This window comes from Ctenopharyngodon idella, chromosome 2 (genome assembly GCF_019924925.1).
Source record: "Ctenopharyngodon idella isolate HZGC_01 chromosome 2, HZGC01, whole genome shotgun sequence".
Taxonomy (NCBI): Eukaryota; Metazoa; Chordata; class Actinopteri; order Cypriniformes; family Xenocyprididae; genus Ctenopharyngodon; species Ctenopharyngodon idella.
Genome location: NC_067221.1, coordinates 8,635,325 through 8,660,564, shown reverse-complemented (window position 1 = coordinate 8,660,564; position 25,240 = coordinate 8,635,325). Strand labels below are relative to the sequence as shown.

The 25,240-nt window shown below is 36.2% G+C and overlaps 1 protein-coding gene across 1 annotated transcript in view; it reads right to left on the bottom strand.

The window, feature by feature from the left end:
* Positions 1-25,240, bottom strand: part of brinp2 (bone morphogenetic protein/retinoic acid inducible neural-specific 2) — a 107,369-nt gene that overhangs the window by 24,007 nt on the left and 58,122 nt on the right. The window contains exons 5-6 of the mRNA XM_051872763.1: positions 19,762-19,867; positions 12,481-12,717 (exon numbers count right to left, since the gene is read on the bottom strand). Of these exons, the coding sequence (XP_051728723.1) occupies positions 12,481-12,717; positions 19,762-19,867 (343 nt within the window). The remainder of the gene's footprint in view (positions 1-12,480; positions 12,718-19,761; positions 19,868-25,240) is intronic.

Sequence of the window (25,240 nt, the reverse complement as noted above, 5' to 3'; positions counted from 1 at the left end):
CGTCAGAAACACCAGCGATTTCAAACCACGTTTTTGAAACTGTCTTTAGATCACTGCAGTTTTAAAGACAAAATACTCAGCAATGGTGCTGACATATGAATTTGCACATGGTTTGTCTTAAAGCAGACTAAAAACACCACACAGACATATGAACAACATTAAAAACCAAGGGCGACTTTAAGAACTTAAACTAGATGTTTGAAACCAAACCATACAATAGACTTTTAAATCCAAACCTTTTTGATACTGCGATACAGCCCTTAACTAGCCCGGTCTCCACTATATTTAACTCTTGCCATTGCTCTGTCACATTGAATCTCCCACATTTATAACAGTCAATAATGGCAGTAAATGGATTGCTCAGATTCCTAGAGAAAGTGATGTATGTCTACTTAAACTCATCTTCATGATCATCATCACAGTGCGAATATGACTTCCAATTAGTCTGTCTTGCTTTTCTTCCTTTGTGAGATTTGAGGAAGCAAATGACCTTGGTTTTCCAGCTCTGCTAGAAAGATTGCTACATGTGTGAATGCTTATATCAGTGTTTTTTATCGATCCAAGCAAATATATAATTCAACAGAGCTGTATAGAGCAGGGGAATACCTCATGTGCTCTCTTCTATGCTGATGTACCAGCAATTACATGTAATATCTCAATGCCAGTAAAGAGCTTGTGGTAAACCATAAATCTTAGTTATCACAGCAGGGGGGAAGTGAGGATACGATTCAGGCTTTCTTCCTGAAGGAAGCATTTGTAGCCTTCAGCAACTTAAATGGTATTTGTTGGCCTGTCTTTTTCATTCTTTTCTTTCTTGCTGCTTTTATAAGGCTTTGTGAATCTACTCTTTTCCTTTTTCTTTAAAACCTTTGTGTGAATCGCAGACTTGTTTAGTGGGCGTTTTGTAGACCCTGTTACGCTTTCTTTCTACGTTCTTTTGTCGCATTCTGCAAGTTTTAGGACATGCATGGAGCTCTTAGTTTAGTACAATCCGACATGCGGTAAGCGGTTAAATTCGACCCTAATCTCGCTGTTCCACATGTCATTGTGCCAAGGTGACACCAAACTGTCAAGCTGTGATGTTCACGTATCCTATTCTATACCTTTATTTTTCAGGGCTGACATTTATATTTTGAAACCTCCTCTAAAAAGGTAGAAAAACATCCTTTGTCTGGGAGGTTGTAAGTATTTGCTTTTCAATGAAAACCTGCCTGACTGTCCACAGATTGCATGCTTTACACAAAGACTACGATCGCATCTTAAGTGTGTTGGAAATAGCAGGCAACCACTATTTACTTTCCACCTGACCAGATTTATTGTATTTCAGAGTGACTCACGATCACCCTATATCCACTGGTTTGGCAGCCATCACAATTGCTGGATATTGGAAATGCCAATATCTGACCCATACAATTACAATTTTATTGGGTTCACAGATATTGCCTAGAGAACCACCAGAAGCTCTGCTGCAAGATACATATAGTGATTCACACTAATGGATGCATATAGTGATTCACAATAAACTGCCTATAACTAATATTATACTGATACATGGTACTCTGCATCCCTAGCATACACTGCTAATTTTAAATGGTTGTCAAATATGGAGGAAATTGAAAATCAGGCAGACTTTGACCCCTTGTTACTCCCCCATTATGGAAAAGTTAATTTTCTTACAATGGTACAAACATTAACATTACATTGACCAATGCCAGAGTAATGACTTAAATGGACTGTAAATATCTGCAAACATTGATTGTGAAGCTTCCCATGCAAAACAAGAAAGACAGAACAAAAGAAGTGCAGACATGATAAGTAGCCGTTGACCGAGTATCTCTGACATGCAAGAAAAGCTTATACCTCTCACCCACCATTAACTGCTCAATCTTTTCCCATTACTGCTGGAGTGCCTTTTGATTTTGATGAATTTATATAACATGCATCAAGGCCTATTCTCCAGTGATGAATGCAGATATCGATTGTGCCTCTCCGATGACTGCCTCAACCAACTTCATGGCAATTAGAGCAATTAATCTGGACATGGCTGATTCTTACAACACAGCTATACTGTTGTTCACAGTGCAACATTGAAATGCTTTCAAAACAGCTTCACATCCTGTTGAAACCTGAAAATGGGACTGCGATTTAATATGTGGAGGTATGCAGGTACATTAAGGAATAATTGACGATGAGTCGTTGAAACCTCGGTTGTGCATTATTTTCTAATAATTCAATGGACCGGAGTAAATTATTCTGCTTATACTACGGTTACCACACCTCAAGACCTTGTTCAGATATTGTATTTCAAATCATTTGTCAGGTTTTTGTCCTTGTATGTAGGACTAATTTTTTACGCATCTTATCCCACGCCTCCAATGCTAATTCCAAAATGTCATTTTACAGCAGGCTTGAGCCATTGATAGCAGACTAATGCAGTTATAAGAGAAAGACAGATTAAGCGGTGTGAATTACCCGAGTCTGTGTGTCTCACAACACTGTTCGGCAGCAGTGTCTCTACTAATAGCAAAACTGCAAGTTTATCTGCTTCAAGAACAGCGGCGTTATTACCTCGCTAGTGAGAAATGTCATGTAGCATTTAAGGTGCTAAACTATTTTACTGATAAAATCCACATTTTCTAGCGAGAGTGTGTCCGTACTGTATGTGTTGAGTGGGAGAGAGAGCGGGAGAAAGAGAGCATCTGCTTTCTGTAAAAACATGGAAATAATATCTTGTTTTTATCCTATTGTTTACTATATTTATTTGCTTGGTCAGTGTTGTTGTGGGTTTTGGTTCTTTTGGAGTTGTAGGCTGTAATGACCTTTGAAATAGCTGAAATTATTTTTGCGAAGTGATATGGACATGTAATGCGGTCAAGACCTGCCTGGAACTACTTTAGCTGTGTGTTTTACTTAGAACGTTCATCAACCAATCAGATTCAAGCATTCAACAGCCCTGTAGTATAAAGTACTATTATGATAACATTTAGAGTTGCCACAATATCATAATTTTCACTCCAGTGAGGTATCCTTGCTCAAACCGACTATAGTGGAAATACTGGTTGGATGTTAGATGGCGCTATGTTCTAGCATGCAGTCTATTTTCATTGCGCAGTACAAATGTTGTATATATACCAAGACGGTTCACTCATATTATTTTGAATGGGAGAAAGTGCAAATATGGCGGAATAAAAATACTGCTTTCAAAATAACAAGCGAGCCAATCACAAATTGGTAAATTGCATCATTGTATCACTGCAGCTGCTGTTAGAAGATCGCTTGGGACTGCACGTGTGCACTTGCTTTACCAACCTGAAATATAGATTTTTTATTTTATTTTTTTACACTATTTGAGCATAAGAAACAACATTTATGGAATAGTCAGATTTTTAATCATGTCAGACTTTGTTTCTGATTTTAAATATGTTATTTAGGTGTGTGTTTGGCAAGCAGTTTTTGAGATTTTAAAGCCCCTCTGACCTTGCACAGCTGTTCCAGATGTCTAACGATAAAAGGTCACTGTTATGCAAATTGAAAATCACTATATTGTAGTGATCATAAACACAGTTCAAAAGCTCCCCACCAGTGGCCCTCCTTCACAAAACTTAACATCAAGCACAGTTTTATCATTGGTAGAATATAACAGTTTAATACAAGCATTTCATTCAAATATAATTTGAATTTATAATTTATAATCCGCAGGAAAACCGTAGATTTGGCAACTGTGTGTTTTTGCATCCCACTGTGTTTCTTTCAGTTGTTCTGCTATGTAAACATGCACTAGACGAATGTGTTTTGACCACTGCGCTAGAGTTTTGCAGATGTTTAAAGCAGAATATTGAATTTCTTCAAAGATAAGATTAATTTCTGTTCTTCATTTATTTCAGGTTAATTCAATCTAAGACAACAGTGCTCCTAGTCAAAATCTTTAAATCAGTGCCATGGACTGTTGTCTAAACTGTGTGGTACCACAGAATAGTAATGTCTTCTTAGCTCTCTGTGTGTGTGTGGTCTCTCCAAATGACGTTATTTAGAGGTGCTCAGTGGGTGATCTCAGCGAGAAATGTGACCTGAATTGAAGCCCTTCTCACCCTACTCGAATTACCCCATGTGGATTTGATCCTTTTCCCTTTACACAAGCACATAGATCAGGCCGCGTACAAGATGAACTGCCATTGTCTCTCACATTTGTCAGCAGAAGGAGAGCCGGGAAGTGCTTTGGCTACCTACAGGCCTAAGTGGCAGGCAGTCAGAAAGTGACACTTCTAATACCGTCGCTGATGACAATGACAGTATTTTTTCTCCGAGTCGAAAACTCATTTTGCACATGCCGCACCGCACAAATCTATCCTCATTTTGCCTGGGCCACCTGCCAGATTTAATGACAGCTGCTTATCAAGGCAGAAAATATATGCAGTTGTGCAGAACAAGGTTTCCCAGCAGTCAGTGGGAGTGTCACTATGTGATAAAGTTTCTTCATAGTAGCCTTAATGTCTGTCTAAAAGTAATTGTTTACTGTAATATTTAAAGTGTAAAGATACCAACACATTCATTTCATTATTGTAATGGATTATTTTTTTCATATATGCACAAGGGTCTGAAATCTTGACTGTATAATGTATATGTTAAATTGGATTGTTTCTCTCATTGATACATATTCTTTCTCACCCTATTGTAATCATAGATATGTATATGTATATGCAACATTCGGCCGCTCCAGACATGTTGACGCGTCCGCCATCTTGGAATGGTCAACATTTTAGAAGCTGTCGTCACTCACAGTAAGAATATTTTTTTTAAACCAAAGCATCGCTCCGCTTCAGAAGGCCATTATTAACGCCCCGGAGCCGTGTGGAGTATGTTTACGATGGATGGATGTGCTTTCTTCAGCTTCATACTCACTGCCATTATAAAGCTCGGATGCGTCAGGATATTTATTAATATTTCTCCGATTGTGTTCATCAGAAAGAAGACAGTCATATACACCTAGGATGGCGTGTGTAAAGCTTGGGGTAATTTTCATTTGAAAGTGAAATAATCCTTTAAGTCTATTACAGATAGATATTCATACGTTCATATAACTACGGTAGCAGATGCGCAGTCATCTTGCTCTCAAATGTTTACGTACCGGCTTTGACTGTTCCTATATTGGTGATGGCTTACAAGTATTGGCTCTATGCTAATGAGGCATCTATGTTTGTATATCTATGGTTGTAATATTTTGTGTTTATGAATGGCAAAACTAAGTAATATTCTAACTGTCTACATACGTTATGATGCTAACATCACAAAGGCATTAAAATAATCATTAAAGTCGGCATGAAATCAAAAATTCACCCTATCTATTTTCTAAATGGATGTTATTGATCTTATTTAGAACAATTCCTCCAAGCATACGCCAAAATGTCAGAATTCAGTCTTCTGGCAAAATGACCGGCTTTTCTCTGGTAACATGTGTCACATCTCCAATCATTTAGTCCACTTAAACCCTGAGCCTTTCTTACAAGCGACTGCAAACTCGCATTCAGATCTGCCTCCATCCAATCAACAACCGACGATCGATCGATCAATCAATCAATCAATCTTGTACTCATCATGTCATTTCATGGAGTCTTAGGGAAAACGGTGGGAAAGTGAAGCCCTCAATTATTTATAGTATCAGGATATAGAGTAGATGAATTGTTTAAAAAATAAATAGAGAAAACAGTTCTTTGTGCTCATTCAAACGGTTCTCCTATGGCATCATGCTGTCAAATGTGTGTGTATGACTGTGCTTCTGCTGTGTAAGTAAGTGTGTGAGTGGGTGTCTAGATGTTGTCAATGTGTTATGGAGCTGTCCTACATGACCAGAAACTGACTGCACACCCACAAAGGCCTTTGCAAACATCTACAACGTCCAAAATTGGACCTTGCTGAAGCTGATGTCCCTAAGCCGGGACCTCTCTGTCAGTCTGGGCACAGTGGGAACCACAGTGAGACACAAGGTCAGTAGAGCTCCTGACAGGAGCTTCAAACAATGTATTTCTATAGAAATCATCTGCCTGCCTGTGCTCTGCTCTGTCCATCCTCTTCCCTTGCCCAACAACAGCTTCCTGACAGCAACTTCCTGAAGTTTCTAGAAACCCTTTGCAAAAGTTTCTGGACTTTTCTGAAATGCACAAGAGTGACTTTCTGTTCCCTAATGCCACTGCTTGAGTGTCTGTTCTATAAGGAAGGACAAGGGAAAGTGTCTGTGTGTGTGACAAATGGTGATACGTTACATTGTGCAGCCCAGAGCAGTGGAAAGACTCCACAGTGAATGTATAATCACGGGGATTGAAGAATTCTGAGCGGTAGGAATGTTACAAGACAAGTGTGTTATGTTATCATACATTCAAAAGATTATTATTTTTTACCCCAATGAAGAGGAGAAATCAAAACCGTTGCCTGCAAAAACGAGCGTCAGAAAATGAGATGTGCATAGTAAACAGAAGATAAATAATAAATATTTTTTTTCAAAATGGTTAGTAGCTATATTTACATGCATTTTGCAAGTCAAATAAAACTGATTTTATTTATGCAGTAATTTTTAGGTAAAAATCCTGAAACATTGAAATGACATTTTAATGATGAAAAAATAATCAACCTGCATCTTAGACATCCCATTAGAATCTGAACTGTTAAACATACTTAGTTAATGGCAACAGCAAAACATAAGTGAAAGACGTGCTATGCATAATTCATTTTCTAAATCCTCAGCAATTATTCCCCCAAGCAACATGCAAATATTAAATAAGAAACTGGCATTTTTGGCGTTTGCGAATATGCGATAGGTCGACCTACGCCGAGTTGTTTATTGGCTTTTTTAGCGAAAGTAAAGCACTTGTGGGATTTGATGGGGAGAAGTATCATGTTTATGACAGTAGTACAGTTTTGTATAATCCCTTCTTAGACTAACCAGCGCTGTTGCTGGGCGAATCCATTCGTTCTGCTAGCTGATTTAACCCGAAGTGAATGGACTCGTTAAATCTTGCACATGCTGGAAAACTCAGGATACACCGTTCTTTAATCCTAAAAACAGCATCCACTACATGTGACATGCTAATCGACCTCTGATTTACTCAGTTTATGAAGTAATGAGAAGCATGGTGAAGCCATTTACAACCTGCATTAAGTTAATCAAATGCCAAATGGGAAATGTGTTTATTAAGCGTGCTACTGTGTGCTATATTTGACAAGTAATACATAATCAAACAGTTTGAATCAAATTTTAGCTCCCTCTTAAGTAAGGACTTCTATTTGCCAAAATTGTCCATTAAGAAATGTAGGAAGCCGAATGGGAAATCTTTGTGAGACAGAAAGATATATCAGAATATGTGTGCTGAGTGTAATCCTCTTTATACAACCTCTGGTTGGTAAGTGGGTGCCATTTATTGAACCACAAAAATCAATTCACTGAAAAAAGACCTTCATTTGTTGTTTATTGCTATCTGTCACATTCAAACTGCAAAAGCGCCTTATCTAAGTACAGGCGCTGGGAGCTTTAGCAACTAATTGAGCCCATAAATGGACAAAACCCTAGTGAAAATTTCCATTGGCAGACTCTGATGAGGATATACATGTTGCCAGGTTGATTGTTGGTGGTACCATGTATCAAATAACACCATGTAACTTCGAGCCAGTTTTTAATTAACATAATGGAACAGTTCAGCTAATCAAGCTGTGAATTGAAGGATGAGGAACACAGTAGTTTTACACTGCCAGACCCCTTGACTTTTAAATACTTAATTTACTGTTGTAAACATGATCAATCATGAAAACTTTTAACCATTTGCTCCAACTAAAATGCTTTTGTGAACGCTTAGTAGCCTACTATGGACATAATACTGGTCTTTTTTGAAAGTAGACACTTAAATTAAGAGTCAGAATCAATTTAAGTCATTAAGAAAAATTATAAATTTCAGGTTCGAGAAGCCGTTTCAGTCAGAAATATACATCACAACAAGGAAGATAACAGTTTCATGCCAACTTTAAAGGGATAGTTCACCCAAAAATGGAAAGTCTGTCATCATTTACTCACCCTCAAGTTGTTCCAAACCTGTATGAATTTCTTTCTTCTGCTGAACACAAAATAAGATGTTTTAAAGAATATGGGTATGGATTGATTTTCATAGCATGATACTATGGAAGTCAATAGGGCCTATCAACTGTTTGGTTCCCGACATTCTTCAGAATATCTTCTTTTGTGTTCAGCAGAGCAAAGAAATTCATACAGGTTTGGAACAACTTGAGGATGAGTAAATGATGACAGACTTTCCATTTTTGGGTGAACTATCCCTTTAAGAGCGGCCTCTAGCTGTGTGCGTGCATCATAAATGAGCGCTTTAAATACTCATTTAGGTCAGCGCAATTTAATGTAATATCGCAAGAATTATGATTACTTCTCTAAAGTATGTGACGTAAACACGACAATCCATCAACGTTTATCGAAATATGCATTTAAATATGTATTACAAGCCCTACTGGAATACCTGAGGTGACAGATTAACCGAAGCTCGCGTGATTAAACAGATATGTGCTTCTTTATTACGTTTAAGTCCCGTTTAGCATGTTTTGATGCATACACCTGACACAAATTAATATACTGCTGTTGCTGTGATGTAATATGTAATATTGAAGCGGAAGTCTTATATATAGTTTTATTTATATTAATGATAGTAGGACTACAGTTTGCAGATGTAAATAAATGTAAACAAACAGACCTCGAGCTAAGCGTGGGGATCCTCTGCGCCAACAGGGCTGGTGCTACAATCATTTTGTGGTTTAGAAAGCCATCATGTAAGAGATGTCAGCTGAGAAAAGGTCAAAGCGTGGTACTTTCGAACAAAGTTGAACTAAAGTGCACTGAAGCGCAGATTGTGAGGGAAGATAATTTCACATCCCTTAAGTATCTCTGTTTGTATTGGTGTGTGGGTGGAATTGTGTTTATCTGTACTTTTTTAAGGTGCAGTGTAGGAAGCTATAAGGAGGTTGCCGTTTTTGCTTTTGTTCTTCAATTTGTTTTTTAGATCCCAAGTGGTTTGAGGTTTGTTATTGAGTGTAATGCAATTCATACATTTTAAGTGTCTAAATACTTTTTTTGAAGCCACTATATATGCAAACTTGATATCATGATGCCTGACTTAAGTTAAACTGTCATATGCTTTTGTTTTGGTGCAGTTTCCCCCCCAATATTTTTTAATATTGTTTATCAGAATCCTGCATGACAAATCAGTTTTCCATTCTAAATCTGAACGAATGTTCTCTCTCTCCTATCTGGCCTCCTGACAATAGGGACAGGTTTCTGTGAGGCTGGATAAATAAAACCCTTACGCTATAGCTATGCTATGGTCAAAGAGCCCTTTTCCCAAGCCTAGCACTTCACCTGCTGAAAGGAGATATGCGTTCTTATGAGTGCAGCTCCACAGTTAAAGGGATTTGAGCTGCTTTCATTAATGCTCCATCACTGAGCAGGAGAAGCTTTTAGAGCCAGCTAGGGTTTATCTCCCTGATTGAATCATTCTTTGAATGTGGAAACACTCAGCTAGGAGAAAAACCTGAGGTGCCATCGTTCCATGCTTCTTTCTTTTCGGCTGTCTTTACTTTGGGTTTGCTCTCCCTTTCTCTCTCACACACTCTATACCACCATTATTCAAACCGAAGATTTTATCAGTCCAGTCTTCTCGCAACCAGAGCAATAAACAGACAAATCCTCCCTCTTGTCGTTTTAGGTTTCTACTCCAAGGTGCAAATGTATCATAGTCAGTGAACTTTAAAGAACGCCGAATTAAACCCAAACGTGGGTCCCATTTATCAAAGGAGTCCACTGCTCATTATTGACTTGTAGGCCCTTGCAGGCCTTTTTAAGGTTTTCAGAAACAAATTGACTAGTAACACCCACCAGTCTTTCAAGTAATATTCACCACACAGTGTGTCTCATTCACTAATAATTGATTATTTCGTATTTGTACACACAGGAGAACTTCTCATCCAAATTGAGCGGCCGTGTGCACGAAGTTAGTCATTTGCATAAAACATGCCCAAACCATGTCCATGTTCAAGGGCTTTCCATGTACGCTTTCCTTACAGGCTTACGTCACTTTCGTCAGAAATGCCACTGTTTAAAGACACGCTCTCGCCTGATCCTCGAGCACTGCCAAGCGTGCCATTCTTACCAGTTCTCACAATAAACACCTTTCATACAGACCCAGATTACAGACCTCTCATGAGCCAGCTGTTCATACGCGTATATCTGCGTTATTCAGAGACACTTTGCAGCTGAACATAATCACTGTATATGATGAAATGTATTTAAGATTAAATTATATTATTTATTAATTTTATTATTTGATTTTATATATGGATTATATAATACAATTAGGCAGCGGCTATTTGCACTAAGCGCAAATAGCATATTTTCTTAGCGATAGATGCTATTTACACTAAGTGCAAATAGCAATATATTCTATTTACACTAAGTGACAATAGTGATAGATTCTATTTAGCCTACACCATGTAAAAGTATCAGTTCTTTGCAATAAGAGTAAATAGTAATTAGATGCTATCTATACTTTATATTGGCAGATACTATTTGCACCTCAGTATTTTTGTACATTAACAGGATGCAATAACATCATAGAGTGTAAATGATTATATTGATTAAAATTATGAAATGGATTCTGCCCTGTTGGGAGAATAAAAACCCTCCCTACACCTTCCCCTAACTCTACTCAATAAACACTTTTAATATTATTAAATACTTGTTTGCAGTTTATTTCCACTTTTAGAACATTATTTTAATTTTATTGAAAATAAATGCAAGCTCGGCAAAAGGTGGATTCGAACCCGCGTTGATCACATTTGCAAGCCCTACTTGATAGTGCTGTGCCACTGAAGACGTTGAATTATGTGTGTCTTTTTTAAAACATGAGTGGCCCAACCAGACATTGGTGGGCGGAGCTAGTGTAAATAGCGTTTGCCAACAAGGGACTCTATTTGCACTTAGTGTAAATAGACACTCCGATACAATTAATGTAACATACTTTAATCTAATTATAGGTTGAAATTTCATATTTATATAACTTCTTAACACAATTATAGGGCCGTACAGAGGAAGTGTTTTTTGCGTACGAGTGCTTTCAGTTGTTTCTATATTTTGTCGTAAATTTAGAATGATTTTTACAACGAAATTTTTGGAGAATCGTGATTTGTTCTTAAAATCGTTCCTACGCACATTTCAAGCTCAAATATTAAATTGAGTTATTTTAAAGAAATATAACACAAGGACACTTTTAAAGCCAAAATTCCACACTTATATATAGAAATATTATCATTAATACTAATAATGACAATACTATATATAATATATAATCATCTAGTAATAACAATACTAATACTATATGCTGATTTGCTGCTTAAGAAACATTTCTTAATTCCAAGGTTGAAAATGGTTGTGCTGCTTTTATATATACAAAGTGTCTAAACAATTTTTGGTTCCAAATTTTTATCAATTTTACTGGTAGTCCACTGTATGAGGAATTTTTGGGAATATGTCATAGTTTACTTTATTTTGCTATCCTCACTTACATAAATGAACTATAGTGTCCTGCACCCACTAGTAAAAATATATCAAAAATGTCTGAATAATTTTTGGTTTCACTGTATGTATGTGTATATATATATGTATATATATATATATATATATATATATATATATATATATATATATATATATATATATATATAATATATTAGTACTGACCCCAAGTAGTGTACATTTTTAAGTGTCCAAATACTTTTTGGAGCTGCAGTTGTTGTTCTTTAATTGTACCCATCGACTTTTTAATATATTCAGTCTGTAGGGGTTGTTGTTGTTTCTTGAACTTAACATTTAGCAGATGCTTTTCATCCAAAGCGGCATACAGTACACTAATTGCAGAGACAATCCCCTAGGTGCACCTTGGGGTTAAGTGCTTTGCCTATGGACACAATGGTAACAGAGGAGGATTGTTTTCTCGTTAACTCTTCCATTTCCTTGGACACCTGGGATTGTACCTCTAGCCCTCGTGTTTGAAGCACAGATCCTTAACCATTACGCCACTGCCCATTTCTACTGCATTACCCCATGCATTATCAATGTAAGTGTAATTAAAAGATGCTTTACTGGAGCTGTGGCATAGCAGTAGACTTAAGTGTCTTTTCAGTTCTGATGTCCTTTTTCGTGTGCAAAGTGCATGTGTTTGCACTGCAGTGAACTCTGTGAGAAAGAGCTGCTGAGGGAATATGACAGTATATCAATCATTTTCAAGATTGAGATATACCAATGAGATTTACCTGTCATTTTAAACCTGAGAAGTTCCACTCTCGCATTTAATCCAGTGAAGACCTGAAGTGTGTGTGGAAAGGTGTAACCCCAGAGATTATACAAGAGATTTTAACACTTCCATGGCCATCAGATTAACCTACCTGACTCCATGAAGTCATTGTTGAGGTTGACCCAGGACTCTTTGCTCTTACGCAGACTCTCCTCCATAGCTTTGATGTCTGCAAAGGGGCAGTTACAATCAGGGAACTTTGCGGAGCAGCGGCACCAGCAGTCATTGTTGCGGCACAGTAGCTCGCCCTCTGAATTACACGCCACGTAACTGAGCGCCGCCTCCACAAAACGATTCCGCAGAAACTCAGGAAGCACATCCTGTAGACCTGTGTGTGTGGGGAAAAGAGAGAAATCTGTTTACTGTCATGTTAGACTCTGTGAATTCCAAGACCAGATAAGAGATTTTGTAAGCTACACAACATTTTTTTCTGCTGCTAGGTTGGTAAACAATTTCAGAATGGTGTTTGGATTTGTTATAGTCTTATACGTTTGGCCAACATCTCAAATCACCACTAGGTCTGGTATTCCCGTATGAACACACACACATACACACACACACAAAAAAAAAAAAAAAAAAAAAAAAAAAAAAATCAATCCCTGAGTCATATGACACCACTATGAACCCACCCATCATCTGTCCTCTGGCTATCCTTTCCTTTCTCCTCACCCCGTATGTTTCTCCACCCACTTAACTCTCAAAGTAATATGTTTTCTATTTTAAGTCTCCATTTAGAACAATACAATAATGTAGTGGCATGAGGTGGCACTATATATAGGGTAAAACGGGGCTAAAGGCACACCTCAAGAAAAAAGTGCTTTTCAAAATATATATGCTTTTATTGAACATTGATGGAACAACAAATTTTGTGTGAAAATAACTCATAAAAGTGGTTTGTTTGTTTAAAAATCTTATAAATGTTTGAGGTGGCAAGGTGTGGTGGCTCTTCAGCATGGGGCAAAAGGCACAATTGATACAAATACTTTAGCTAAAATAATATGTTGATACTTAATACTTGCTCAAAACAATCACTGTACTATTTTTGGTTTATTTTGATAAAATAATTTTTTTTTTCGATAAATATGTTAAAAATACAGAAACAAAATTATTTTAAAAAAAGATTATGAAAGCATTGAATGAGATCCCATAATAATTAAGTAATAACAAATACATATGATATTTTATTATATGATATGTTTAATATCATATTCTTTAAATATGGTATTTGTTATTATAAATATGGTGATTATCTCTAAGGTGGACAGCCATCCGAATCTAACCATGTCATATCAACAAATGGAAAAGTCAGCCAGCTATTTATTATCATGTTAATTATTGTGCCTTTAGCCTCAACAGCAGGGGCGCCTTTTACCCCAAATACCATACTTTTACATATTCTTCTGTTATTGAAAAACTGTTGCTTTAATTACCTTGAACAAAACTGAAAATCATTAACAAGACCTTTGTCTCAAAATATGGTCAATAATTTTATCGATTCTCATTTGCTGGATAAATCTACAACATTTGAAAAAAAACATTAAATATTAGATCAAATTAGCACAGAATCGTCAGCACCAATAGCCTTGTGGGCATATAGCGCAGTGGCGCTTTGGGCGTCCCAAGTTCGAGTCCTGGCTCGTGGACATTTGCCGATCCTGTCCCCCTCTCTCTTCAACTTCGCTTCCTGTCAACATATTGTCCTTTTTGCGCCACCTAATGGTTTAAAAGAGAATAAAGTCAAATGCGCCTTTTACCCTGGTGCGCCTTTAGCACCGTTGTACCCTACTGTTATATATAGTTGTACCTACTGTATATATAGTGACTTTTTTTTTACTTAAAACCTAAATATACCCTTTTTATATATAAAACCTATAAACACCACTATATATACCCTACTGTATATATAGTGACTTTTTTTTTTTTTTACTTAAAATTTAAAACTAACAGCAAAGTATCCCAAGTAGTCTCATATTTTTACATTGCTTAAACTGTTTAACAAAGAATTTTTTTTGTGTGTGTTGCTTTTATTTGTTAAGGTAAACTGTTGTTTTTCTTCTAATAATAGTAACCCGATTTTTGGACCATTAGTTAACAGATCCACTGCATGTGTCATGAGGGTCACAGGTCCACAGAGGTGCATCTTTAATTTAAGCGATCTGAGTGGTTACTAATAACAGACTCACTCAGAGATCATCATTTCAAAGTTCAAGTTGCAGTGTAATTTCAAGTGCATTTTAATTAAAGTGGTGAACCAGATGTCTAGACTGCTTGTGAACATGATAGGTGGGCATTATCACTTTCGCTGTTTTTTTTTTTTACTGTCTGATATTTTAAATAATATTTTCAAAACTTGAAACAAAATACCACTGCAATGAAGGTTTGTTTCTAATGTTTTACAGCCTTGATTTGGCTCAGCAATACAGGACAGGCTGAGTTGGGAAACAGAGAGCATGTAAAGTGGGTCAGAGAGACAGGCAGCCTGACTGCTCTAACAGCATCAGTGATGGGAGTCGTATTTGGGACGGAGAGGTCTGCTATGTCAGCGCAGTAATGGGGTAATGGGATGAATAAAGACCAACAATCTCCGTGGCAAGGTCATTCGGCCGTAAACCTCTGTCATGAACTGCAGGCACGCTGCAGACAGGGAATCAATGCGGCTATTGCGGAATTCTCCTGCCCGATTAGATATTTTGATAGCAGGCGATGGAAGAATTGACATTTGCCCGGGAAACTAATTATTGATTTTTTGAGCGATTTGGGACAAGCGGTAACAAGATGGTACAATTGTAAACAGGGTCTGAAATTAATTGTTTGCCACACTTGCCAATAGCAGGTGAATTGAGGAAATGTAGCATTTTTCTTTATCAGTCATGAATCTGTTTTGCATTTGGATTTTTGCTTCTTTTTTAAAATAATTATATGATATTTATCTTATATAATGTAGTACACTACCATTCAAAAGTTTGTGTGTGGTAAAAGTTTTCAGTGCTTTTGAAAGAAGTCTCCTATGTTCACCACAGCTGCATTTATTTGATATAAAAATACATTAAAAACAGTAATACTGTGAAATATTATTACAAATTAAAATAACTGTTTTCCATTTTAATATATTTTAAAGTCCCCCTGTGGTGAAAATCAAGTTTTTAATGTTTTTTATATGTCTATGTGGTGTTTTTAAAATGCTTTAAGACAAACCATGTGCAAATTCATAAGTCATGAACATTGCTGAGTATTTTCTCTTTAAAACTGCAGTAAACCAAAGACAGTCTCAAACCTGCGGTTTGAAATCGCTGGTGTTTCTGATGTCACAAACTACCTATCACGTCAACGTGCCGGCGGACTTTAGCATATCATTAACTGAGCGCACAAGGGAGTCTCAAAAGAAGGTTATCCCGGTATATTTTTCTGTTGATATCTACCCGATTTTTCATTTAGCAATGGGTGTATGATGTAAATTACGATGTTATGATGAACTAAATGCCTTTCTCCACTGACGTTCTGAGTTGTTCAAAGCGTTTGTAAGGATACTGATTGTTAGAAGGCAGCTGTCCGACTCTGAGATGTCAAACGGGAACATGGTTTGTGTAACATTATCAATACATTATTAGCTGTTTGATAACATAATCAAGCAAAACGCTAATTATATTAATTACCGTTATGCGTCCAACGTTGTAAAAAGCGAAACCATTGTGCAGTGTTTACCTCAGTAAGTTGACCGAGTGGATCTCGTCTGAGCTCGATCCATGTATATTAAATGAGGCAAGGGTGTAGAGTTACATTAAAGCTATTTTAAGGCATTAGGAATTTTTTTCACAGGAAAAAAAAAAAAAAAAAACGTTTAAACGTAATTTTGGTGATCAAAGATGAGCTTTAAGGGATAAAATTATTGACTACAGGGGGACTTTAAATGTCTTTTATTCAAAGCTGAATTTTCAGCATCATTACTCCAGTCTACAGTGTCACATGATCCTTCAGAAATCATTCTAATATGCTAATTTAGTGCTCAAAAAAAAACAACTTACAAATAAGAAGATTTCTTCTTCTCATTAATGATGAAACCAGTTGTGCCACTTAATATTTTTCAGGATTATTTTGATGAATAGAAAGTTCAAAAGAACATAATTTATTTGAAATAATAGATTTTTTTTGTAACAATGTAACTCTTTACTGTCACTTTTGAACAATTTAATGCTTATTTGCTGAATAAAGGTATTCATTTCTTTCCAAAAAGAAAAAAAGAAAAGAAAAAGAAAGAACCAAGCCAGTTAGTTAATTTTGGACCTTGATTGTTAATAACATGTAGAGAAATCTATGCAGACATTTTGGAAAGCAGAACCCCTCTGTTCATTTTTTATAGATTTGATCTCCAAAGGTCTTCGCATCAGTACTCACCTATGAATTACTTATGAAAGCATTCAGTGCTGAATACATTAATCCACCAGCTATTCCACCCCGTAAGTGAAAGATTCAGATTTCACAGCCCAGCTGTGGGTGCTGAACACCTGCTAATTATATTATGTGAGAAAACGCTCTTCACAGCTTTACCAGGTCTGACATCCTTCAAGAAAGAATCAATGCATTTTGCCTACATATTCAGCCTTTTTAAATTCCCTTCCCAGTGTGAATATTTATGATGTGTTCCTCAGTATTTATCCGTCAGATTGTGGAAAAACAAGAGACATAATTAGATGCAGTCTTCGTCTTAAGCTTTGGCTTCTGCTGGGTAGAGAGCCAACAGTGTGGGGAGCCTCACAAAAGAGACTGACTTGGATGGCTTTCATACCGGAGACAGCTAAATAGCTGCTCTTGTGCCCCCTCCTCCAGAGTCTCAGCCTTTTTAAAAAGAACTAGAGGAACGTGAATTTTTTCTGTGGATTATTTCAGTCATCTATGGAATTGACGGCTTGATGTCCTAATTTGAAGGGGTCTAAATTCTGCCCTCTGAAAGGACATGGTGCTTTGATTGCAAAGATTTTTTGAAAGCCCCAAAAAAAGTGAATGAAAGAATGCAGAAAGTGACACAAATAAAGACCAAACTCTTCTCTCTACAACCGCACACCACCCCCCTACATCTCCTTTCCCAAGTGCTCAGCAAAAGATAAGCTTTGGTGCTGAACCCTATGGCTAGCTCATTAAAGTAGTTACACGAATCTGGGCAGCAGGGAACTTGCTTCAGGAGATGGCAGTATTAAGTGGGTTGACAATTTAAATGTCAATGTCAAGAAGGCAGTGGAAATTGGCGCAGGCCACGTGTATAATTAGCAACGGCTAGCGGCTTAAAACCTTCCTTTTTGCTCCTTTCAGTCTTGTTACTTTCTCTGTTTCTTTATTTCTGCTCCAGCCACCTCTGACTTGTGGTGACACTGCTGTCGCGAGAGTGCGAGTTGAATTAATGCAAGTCTAAATGCCTGTCTTCTGATTACCCTTCACTTGCTTTTTGAAAGCATGGAAACTGTATTAACAAGTGATGTGTTCCTCGAACAGGTCTGCTGTAGCCAGACTTTTGACGTGGTCCTCGTTGTAATGTATTCTGGTCAGGATCTGCCCACGGGAAGTTTGACTGGCATCTAAATGTACCAGTTAGAGTTTGCTTTTTTATGTGTCGTCTAAGGGCAGGGTTATGTGAAATAAATTGTGCGACAGTAATGAACTAGCATGGAAAAAATGAATTCAGAATGTGACAGCTGTTTGTGTGTGTTGTCAAGATGAGAAATTCACCAAAATATCTAATTAAAAAAATGAACATCTTCCTCAAAAGCACTTACAAAAAATAAATAAAGAAAAAAAGAAAAAAAAGAAAAGAAATATATACTGTACCAGTCAAAAGTTTGGAAACATTACATTACTATTTTTAATCTTTTTGAAAGAAGTCTCTTATGCTCATCAAGCCTGCATTTATTTGATCAAAAATACAGAAAAAAAAACAGTAATATTGTGAAATATTATTATAATTGAAAATAATGGTTTTCTATTTTAATATACTTTAAAATATAATTTATATCTGTGATGTAAAGCTGAATTTTCATCGGACATTACTCCAGTCTTCAGTGTCACATGATCCTTCAGAAAATATTCTAATATGCTGATTTATTATCAATGTTTTTTTGTTTTTTTAAATATAATCTGTGATACTTTTTCATGATTCTTTATTGAATAAAGTTAAAAATAACAGCATTTATTTGAAATATAAATATTTTGTAACAATATACACTACAGTTCAAAAGTTTGGGGTCAGTAATTTTATTTTTTGAAAGAAATTAATACTTTTATTCAGCAAGGATGTGTTAAATTGATTTAAAAAAAAAAGTGAAAGTAAAGACTTATATTGTTAGAAAATATTTCTATTTTGAATAAATGCTGTTTGAATAAAGGCTTTTTGTCTTCTTTCAAAAACATTAAAAATAGTAATGTTTCCAAACTTGACCGGTACTGTATATTTACAGTAAAATTCACTCTGTGTTCACCCGCTATCCGCATATAGCGACTGGTCCCGCTAAATTTAGATTGTTTCCAGAATCTCACATTAAAATTTCTCTTAAAGAAAGAGTGATTGGGGATAACAAATATAAAATATTGCATAGCATATACAAGATTTTTATTTGTTATTTGTCTTATGATGCTGTCAACACCCTAAAAATGTCAGAGAAAAAACGTCACAAAGAATAATAGGCTAAATATCACAGAGAAAAATAGGCTAAATTAAATGGCCTACAACATGTCCCTCAAAATTATAGGCTAAGCCAAAAATACATATAAACGAAAACGGTTGGCTTACTAGCTATAGCCTACTGCAAAATGAAATTTTTTTAACATCCACGCAAGAACAGAATGACGCTGACTGACGTGCGTTTCAGAACGTCTCTCCTCCAAAATCTGATCACAAAGGTTGAATGATCTCTGAAGGTGCACTCGCGCAGACCTCTAATGCAAAGAACATATCTTGCCAGGTTTCTCAGGACAAGGAACTGGGGACTGTGTGAACGCCACCACTGCAAAAAGTTTTGTTCACTTCAAGTTCAAGCACAGATGCGCTGATGTCAAAGCATCTCGGGAGCGACCGGGTTATTGTCAGACCGCCCGCTCCCGCCTAAAGTACACTATAGTTATCAACTGCAATCCGCCTTTCATTCAAAATTTAATCCCGCGCAGCAAGAAATCTTATCAGGTGCGGGAATGCAGACCTCTAGATCCAGGAGCATTAATCATGAATTCATTTGTATGTTTCTGCTGTAATTTCTAACCCCTAACTAAATCTAACCCCACACACATAAAAAAAAAGAACTTCTCGTTGTACATCACCAGCGCAATTGATACAAGTAAGACCAGACATAGCTTCAATGTTGTTCTTCTGAGGACCACACTGCTGTCATACCTTTCAGATGGATTTTATTTTCTGGGCTGTGCACTAAGACAGAGCTGACGGAATCCAGGCTGTCGTAGTTACTGCATCCAAGAGGCCCCGTTCTGGTCTCTGTTACCTAGGAAACAAGAAGATATTTTAATGCCTTATTATCGTTGAAATCATGCACCTGTTTGTTCCTCTTCAGAAGCGATAGAGTGCTGAGCATATGCAGTTGTCTAAAACAAACCAACACGCCTGTGCAATAAGCCAGAGTCAATATCTAAATGTCACCAAAGCCCATTTCAGCATGTCACAGCTCTCCAAAAATGCTCACTTTGCAGAGCGCCATAGAAATAGTAAATTGACTCTAGTGTTAGGTCTCAATGCATTATTAATTTCAAATCTAGAGAGCAGTGAGCCATGTGCAGTGGCATGATTCTTTTAACGGACCCTAGTGTTATTTATAAGGGACTTTTTTTTTATTCTAAAATAAGGTGTCTGACCTGCCATTTCAGCTGGGACTTTTTATACTGTGGCAATGCTTCAGGAAGCTTGGAAGCTTGTTTCTGCCACCGAATAAAAAATAAAAAAGGTAATTACGACTTTTTATCTCACAAAAAGACTGACTTTTTCTCAGAATTGCAAGTTTATATCTCGCAATTCTGACTTTATAACTTGCATTTGCAACTTTTTATCTCACAATTCTGACTTTTTTTCTCGTAATTGCATTATATAAACTCAATCGCGAGTTATAAAGTCAGGATTAAGTGATATAAAGTCAGAATTGCGAGTTATAAACTCACAATTGCGAGTTATAAAGTCAGAATTGCAAGATATAAACTCGCAATTCTGAGGAAAAAGTACTTTTTTTTTCTCAGAATTTGACTTCATAACTTACAATTGCGAGTTTATATCTCAATTCTGTCAGAATTGTGAGATAATAAGTTTTTTTTTATGTTAAGATTCATTCAAAAAACAGCGTCTATGTATATATGTATAGAGGGTATGCACGTGACGTCACCGTCGACTGTTATGACTGCAGTTACACCCGCTGAGTGGCAAAAGACTGAGTGGCAGCGTTGGTTTTCAGCGTGAATACCGCAAAAAACACACAAAACACATCCAAAACGGGAAAGAGCTTTGCGACTGACTGTACAAACAGCTTTGACACAAAATCTGAGGTATATTTTTACAGACTGCTGAAAGCTACAGAAAAAAAGAAGCAAATAGATCACTGCAATTCACAGAAACAACTGGACTCTAGGCAAAGTAACATGTTATCATTTTGTGTCAAAATGTTAAATTTTGGGGAAAATCATACCCTATATATTGTATTGTTATATATTGTGTTGACAACTCATCAATTAAATATTTACCATCTTATTTTCTGCATAATTGGGTGTTTTTAAATAAACACTGACAAAAACTATACAAGTTTTAGAGCTGGACGATATGACGAAATATATAACATTGATATAAGTGATCACTCCGATTTAGAGCTACCTATATTGTAATTATATAAAGCATTCACAGGCAAATTTGCTTTATGTATTTCTCCGGCATCGAAATTAGGCACATATAAATGTCAGGAAAAACGATTCCTGGCTGCATGTAAATATCCATGGATTAGGTTTCTTTGACATGTTATAAGGAACGCTTTCGACCCCAACCTTTAATCTAATCGTTTGTTTTACTCATGTTTTCGCAGTTTCCCCTATTAAATCCAGTCATGCAGCAGGTTCTTTTGCCACTCAGTCCAGCTGAGGGAGCGCGTTCTGGTGGGAAAGTGACGTCTATGCATACCCTCTATACATATTGACAGTTTTGTTTTTTTCCCCACACTGGTAACACATGACTGACTGTGATAATTGTTTTAGTAAATGACTCTGACTAGGATCATTTCAACTCCATAATCACTTCAACGCCATCTAAAATGCTTTTGTTTTAATTATTTGAAAAGAGACTGTTCATAACCTGACAGCTCACAAAAGCAGTAAATGTTGAATATTGTCACAACATATTTATGGTTTCAAATGATGTGAAAAAAACTGGTTGCTGTTACCTTGTTAAATTACAATTTGATGCTCTTCACAAATTTTAGCAAAGCTAAATAAATTGTGCCCAAAATGAAGTGTGAAACATTGACGCTCATGAAAATGTTTGTGAGCGAAACAGGATATTATATCATAACCTAATCTGTTTAATACTGAAAGTGATCTTTATTATTTTTATGTGTACTACAGACACTATAGACTATGACTAGATGTCTTTTGTCAATAAGAAACAAGAATATATGCCAGTTTCACTTGGTATATGTAGTGCATTCATTTTGTAGCCTAGTTTTCTAAATCTGCAGAATGAATTCTTTTCACAAGGTAACTTGGCTTTGGATTCCATTATAACTATGTTTTCTGAAGACATCATTTATAGCTAATAAATATAAAAAGGCTGTTAAAATAAAAGGATGTATATCCTGCATTCACAAAATGTTGTCCATGTTTAAAGCCTGTAAAATGCTTTGAAATATGCAAATATTTCACCAGCACAGCTTTCTTCTATCAAATTTCGCCCCACCACTTTTGGAAGCTTGGTGCCGCCTCAGATTTGACAGCAGTTGTCACAAAATTTGTGATTTTACACATCATTGTCAGGTCTTTGTCTCAAAATTAAATTCTGTAGCTAATCCAACACTAATCCAATAGAAAAATGCAGTGGATTTGGGACCATGTCCTCATAACGTCATAATCATTCGTTTGGATAAATTTTATTTCTATATATGGGTCAATGACGTGATGGGTAATTTTTTTTTGTCCTAAGGCCTTAATAATACAGCTATTTCATTTATGATTAAAATATAAAATTATGTGTAGAAGTCGTTGCTTTGTTATGAGAAAGAATGTCTGGAAAAATGAATTTCATTGATGTCATTCCGAGTAACCAATATAAAGGGACCATTTTGGATCAAGTCATGTGGTCAATATCATGTGACGGGATGTGACATCATTCAGACACCTGCAAAGGACCACATGGTCATGAAGCAAAGTAACTCTCTCTTAACTATTTGAAAAATTAATGTTTTCACTTGCTCATACGCATGTCCCGAAACATCAGGTCATTCGGTGCAACCGCTATAAAACATGGAAAATGTTGTAATATTTAAAAAACTTGTACTAAATATAAAATGTTTGATTGTCCTTTTGCTAGCTAGCTAGATATCAGCCTGTTAGCATTGTTTGAAAATATCGTCATTTGGTAAAACCTAAATTTTGGTTAAACCGAATGACTTTTTTGGTGACAAATTTTGTCCATCTTGTAAAAAATGACAAAAGCAGTGTTAATAGATTATAAAAAAAAAACACATAATCTCATTGTTAACACTTAATAAAACTTCAAAATTAATTATATCTCCATTATGGTTTTTTTTACACTTTTAAAAACCTTATTCATCAATGACCCATATACATCAAATGAGTAACTTGTATTTTTCTTTTTTCTCTCTCTGTTGGATTTAAAATATTCTTCAGTGGATGTTATGATGAATTATTTTTGATCTGACGTGTTTCTGAAGTAACTCGCCCTACACTGTCATTGATTAATAATGGCTCGTTTTTTCACATTAATTCTCCTTATGTGTCACTATTTATTATCACATGAATTTAAACAAATTAATCTTTAAAAAATCTTTAAATGCTGTAATCTAACACTATAAACGTGGAGATTGCGTGGTGTCTGTATGATGATGACAGTTTTAGTGAGAGCATAAACATTTATCATAATATGTGCACATACACAGGCACGCTTTATCATTAATTTATGAACTACTGTCTCTTTTCTGAAGTGTCGCACACATGCCCTCCTCCGCACCCTGTCCCACTGCAGTATCTCATTAGATCACTTGTCATTTATGATTGCTTACTGCAGCTCAATTGCTCTGATCTCAATAGGACTCCAGGCTGTTTACCTCACGCATAAAACCAGACACTAATCCGTGTAACTGTCTTCACAAAACCTGCATTCTTCATGAGGAAATCATTCCAATCATTTTTTTTTTTCTTTTTTTTTCTCAAGTGTGTTCGAGGTCTTATATACTGAGCCTAACATGTTCATAGAGAGAGAACTATATATTAGGGCTGTAATTGATCTGAAATTTATCTAAAATGATCACACATCCCAAGGAAGTCTCTTATGCTCACCAAGGCTGCATTTTTTTTTAATCCAAAATACAGTAAAAACAGAAATATTGTGAAAAATTATTATTTAAAATAGCTATTTTCTACTATTAAATTAATATATATATATATATATATATATATATATATATATATATATATATATATTATATTAGTGGTGCAACGATGCCCTCATGATTCGATACATATCATGATACTGAACTCACAATTCGATATTATTGCAATACTTCAAGACATATGGTAAAAGGTTAACAAAAAATGTACTGTTGATTTAAAATGCTAAATTTGGTATTACATTGGGGGTGGAAATGAATAGGCTTGGACTTTGTGCTTGTAACCCAATGGACAGGTCAATGGTGACACCAGAATAAAAATATTCATTATTCTGTCACTATTCACAATACATACTGTTGCATTTTTGTATTGCGCTATATATATATAAACACACACACACACACACACATGCATTATGTTGTACTATAAAGTAGGTCCCTACTGTGTATGAGCAAATGAACAAATACAGCCAGCTATTCCATGCTAAGCCAAACAAAATCTCTTGTTTACTTGTCACCCTGCTGTTTTTCCTCCCCAAATGTGTATACGTTTTATCAGCAGCACTTAATATTGACATCTTTTTAAGGAATATCATACCTGACAAAACAACCGGATAACACTGAAATCCCACATTTTCCACCCTGCCTCCTCGGAGAGTGTCATGTTTTGTTGTTGATCTTATATTTACCGGAGCTGTGTTTCCACAGCTTCCTCTGCATGCTTTTCTTAAGGGCATAACAAAGGAAATGAATACCTGGGGTACAGTAGTCTTCTCTCCATTTCTCTAACATCTCACATCATCCACAGGCCCTGAAAACTCCCACAGACCACTGAATGCAGCCTATTCTTTGTCAATTGAAATGCTGGAGGAATGCATATCAAGTTGACTCATTTGTCAAAAATGCCTCTGCCTCCGCTGTGGAAGGCACAGTTGGCTAAAGACTGCAGATGCGCTCTGAAAGCAGTTTAGGAGTTCATGACATGTGACAGGATTTTAAGTGCAGATTCTGAGCTTCATTGAATTTGACAGCTGATGTTGATTATACAGCACTGTCAGGTCGCTTGACCAGTGCCAACTATCTAGAGGCGGCTCTTGACATAAATGGTGCAGGGTTCTGAGACCCGTCCTTTAAATACTGGTGCTCATTTACATTCTGCTCTCAGACAAAAAAAAAAAAAACCTTACAAAAAAAAAATAATGTGGCGGTCACAGTACAGGTTACATATACCATTGTACTGAATTAGCACCATATTTATGTTCCACA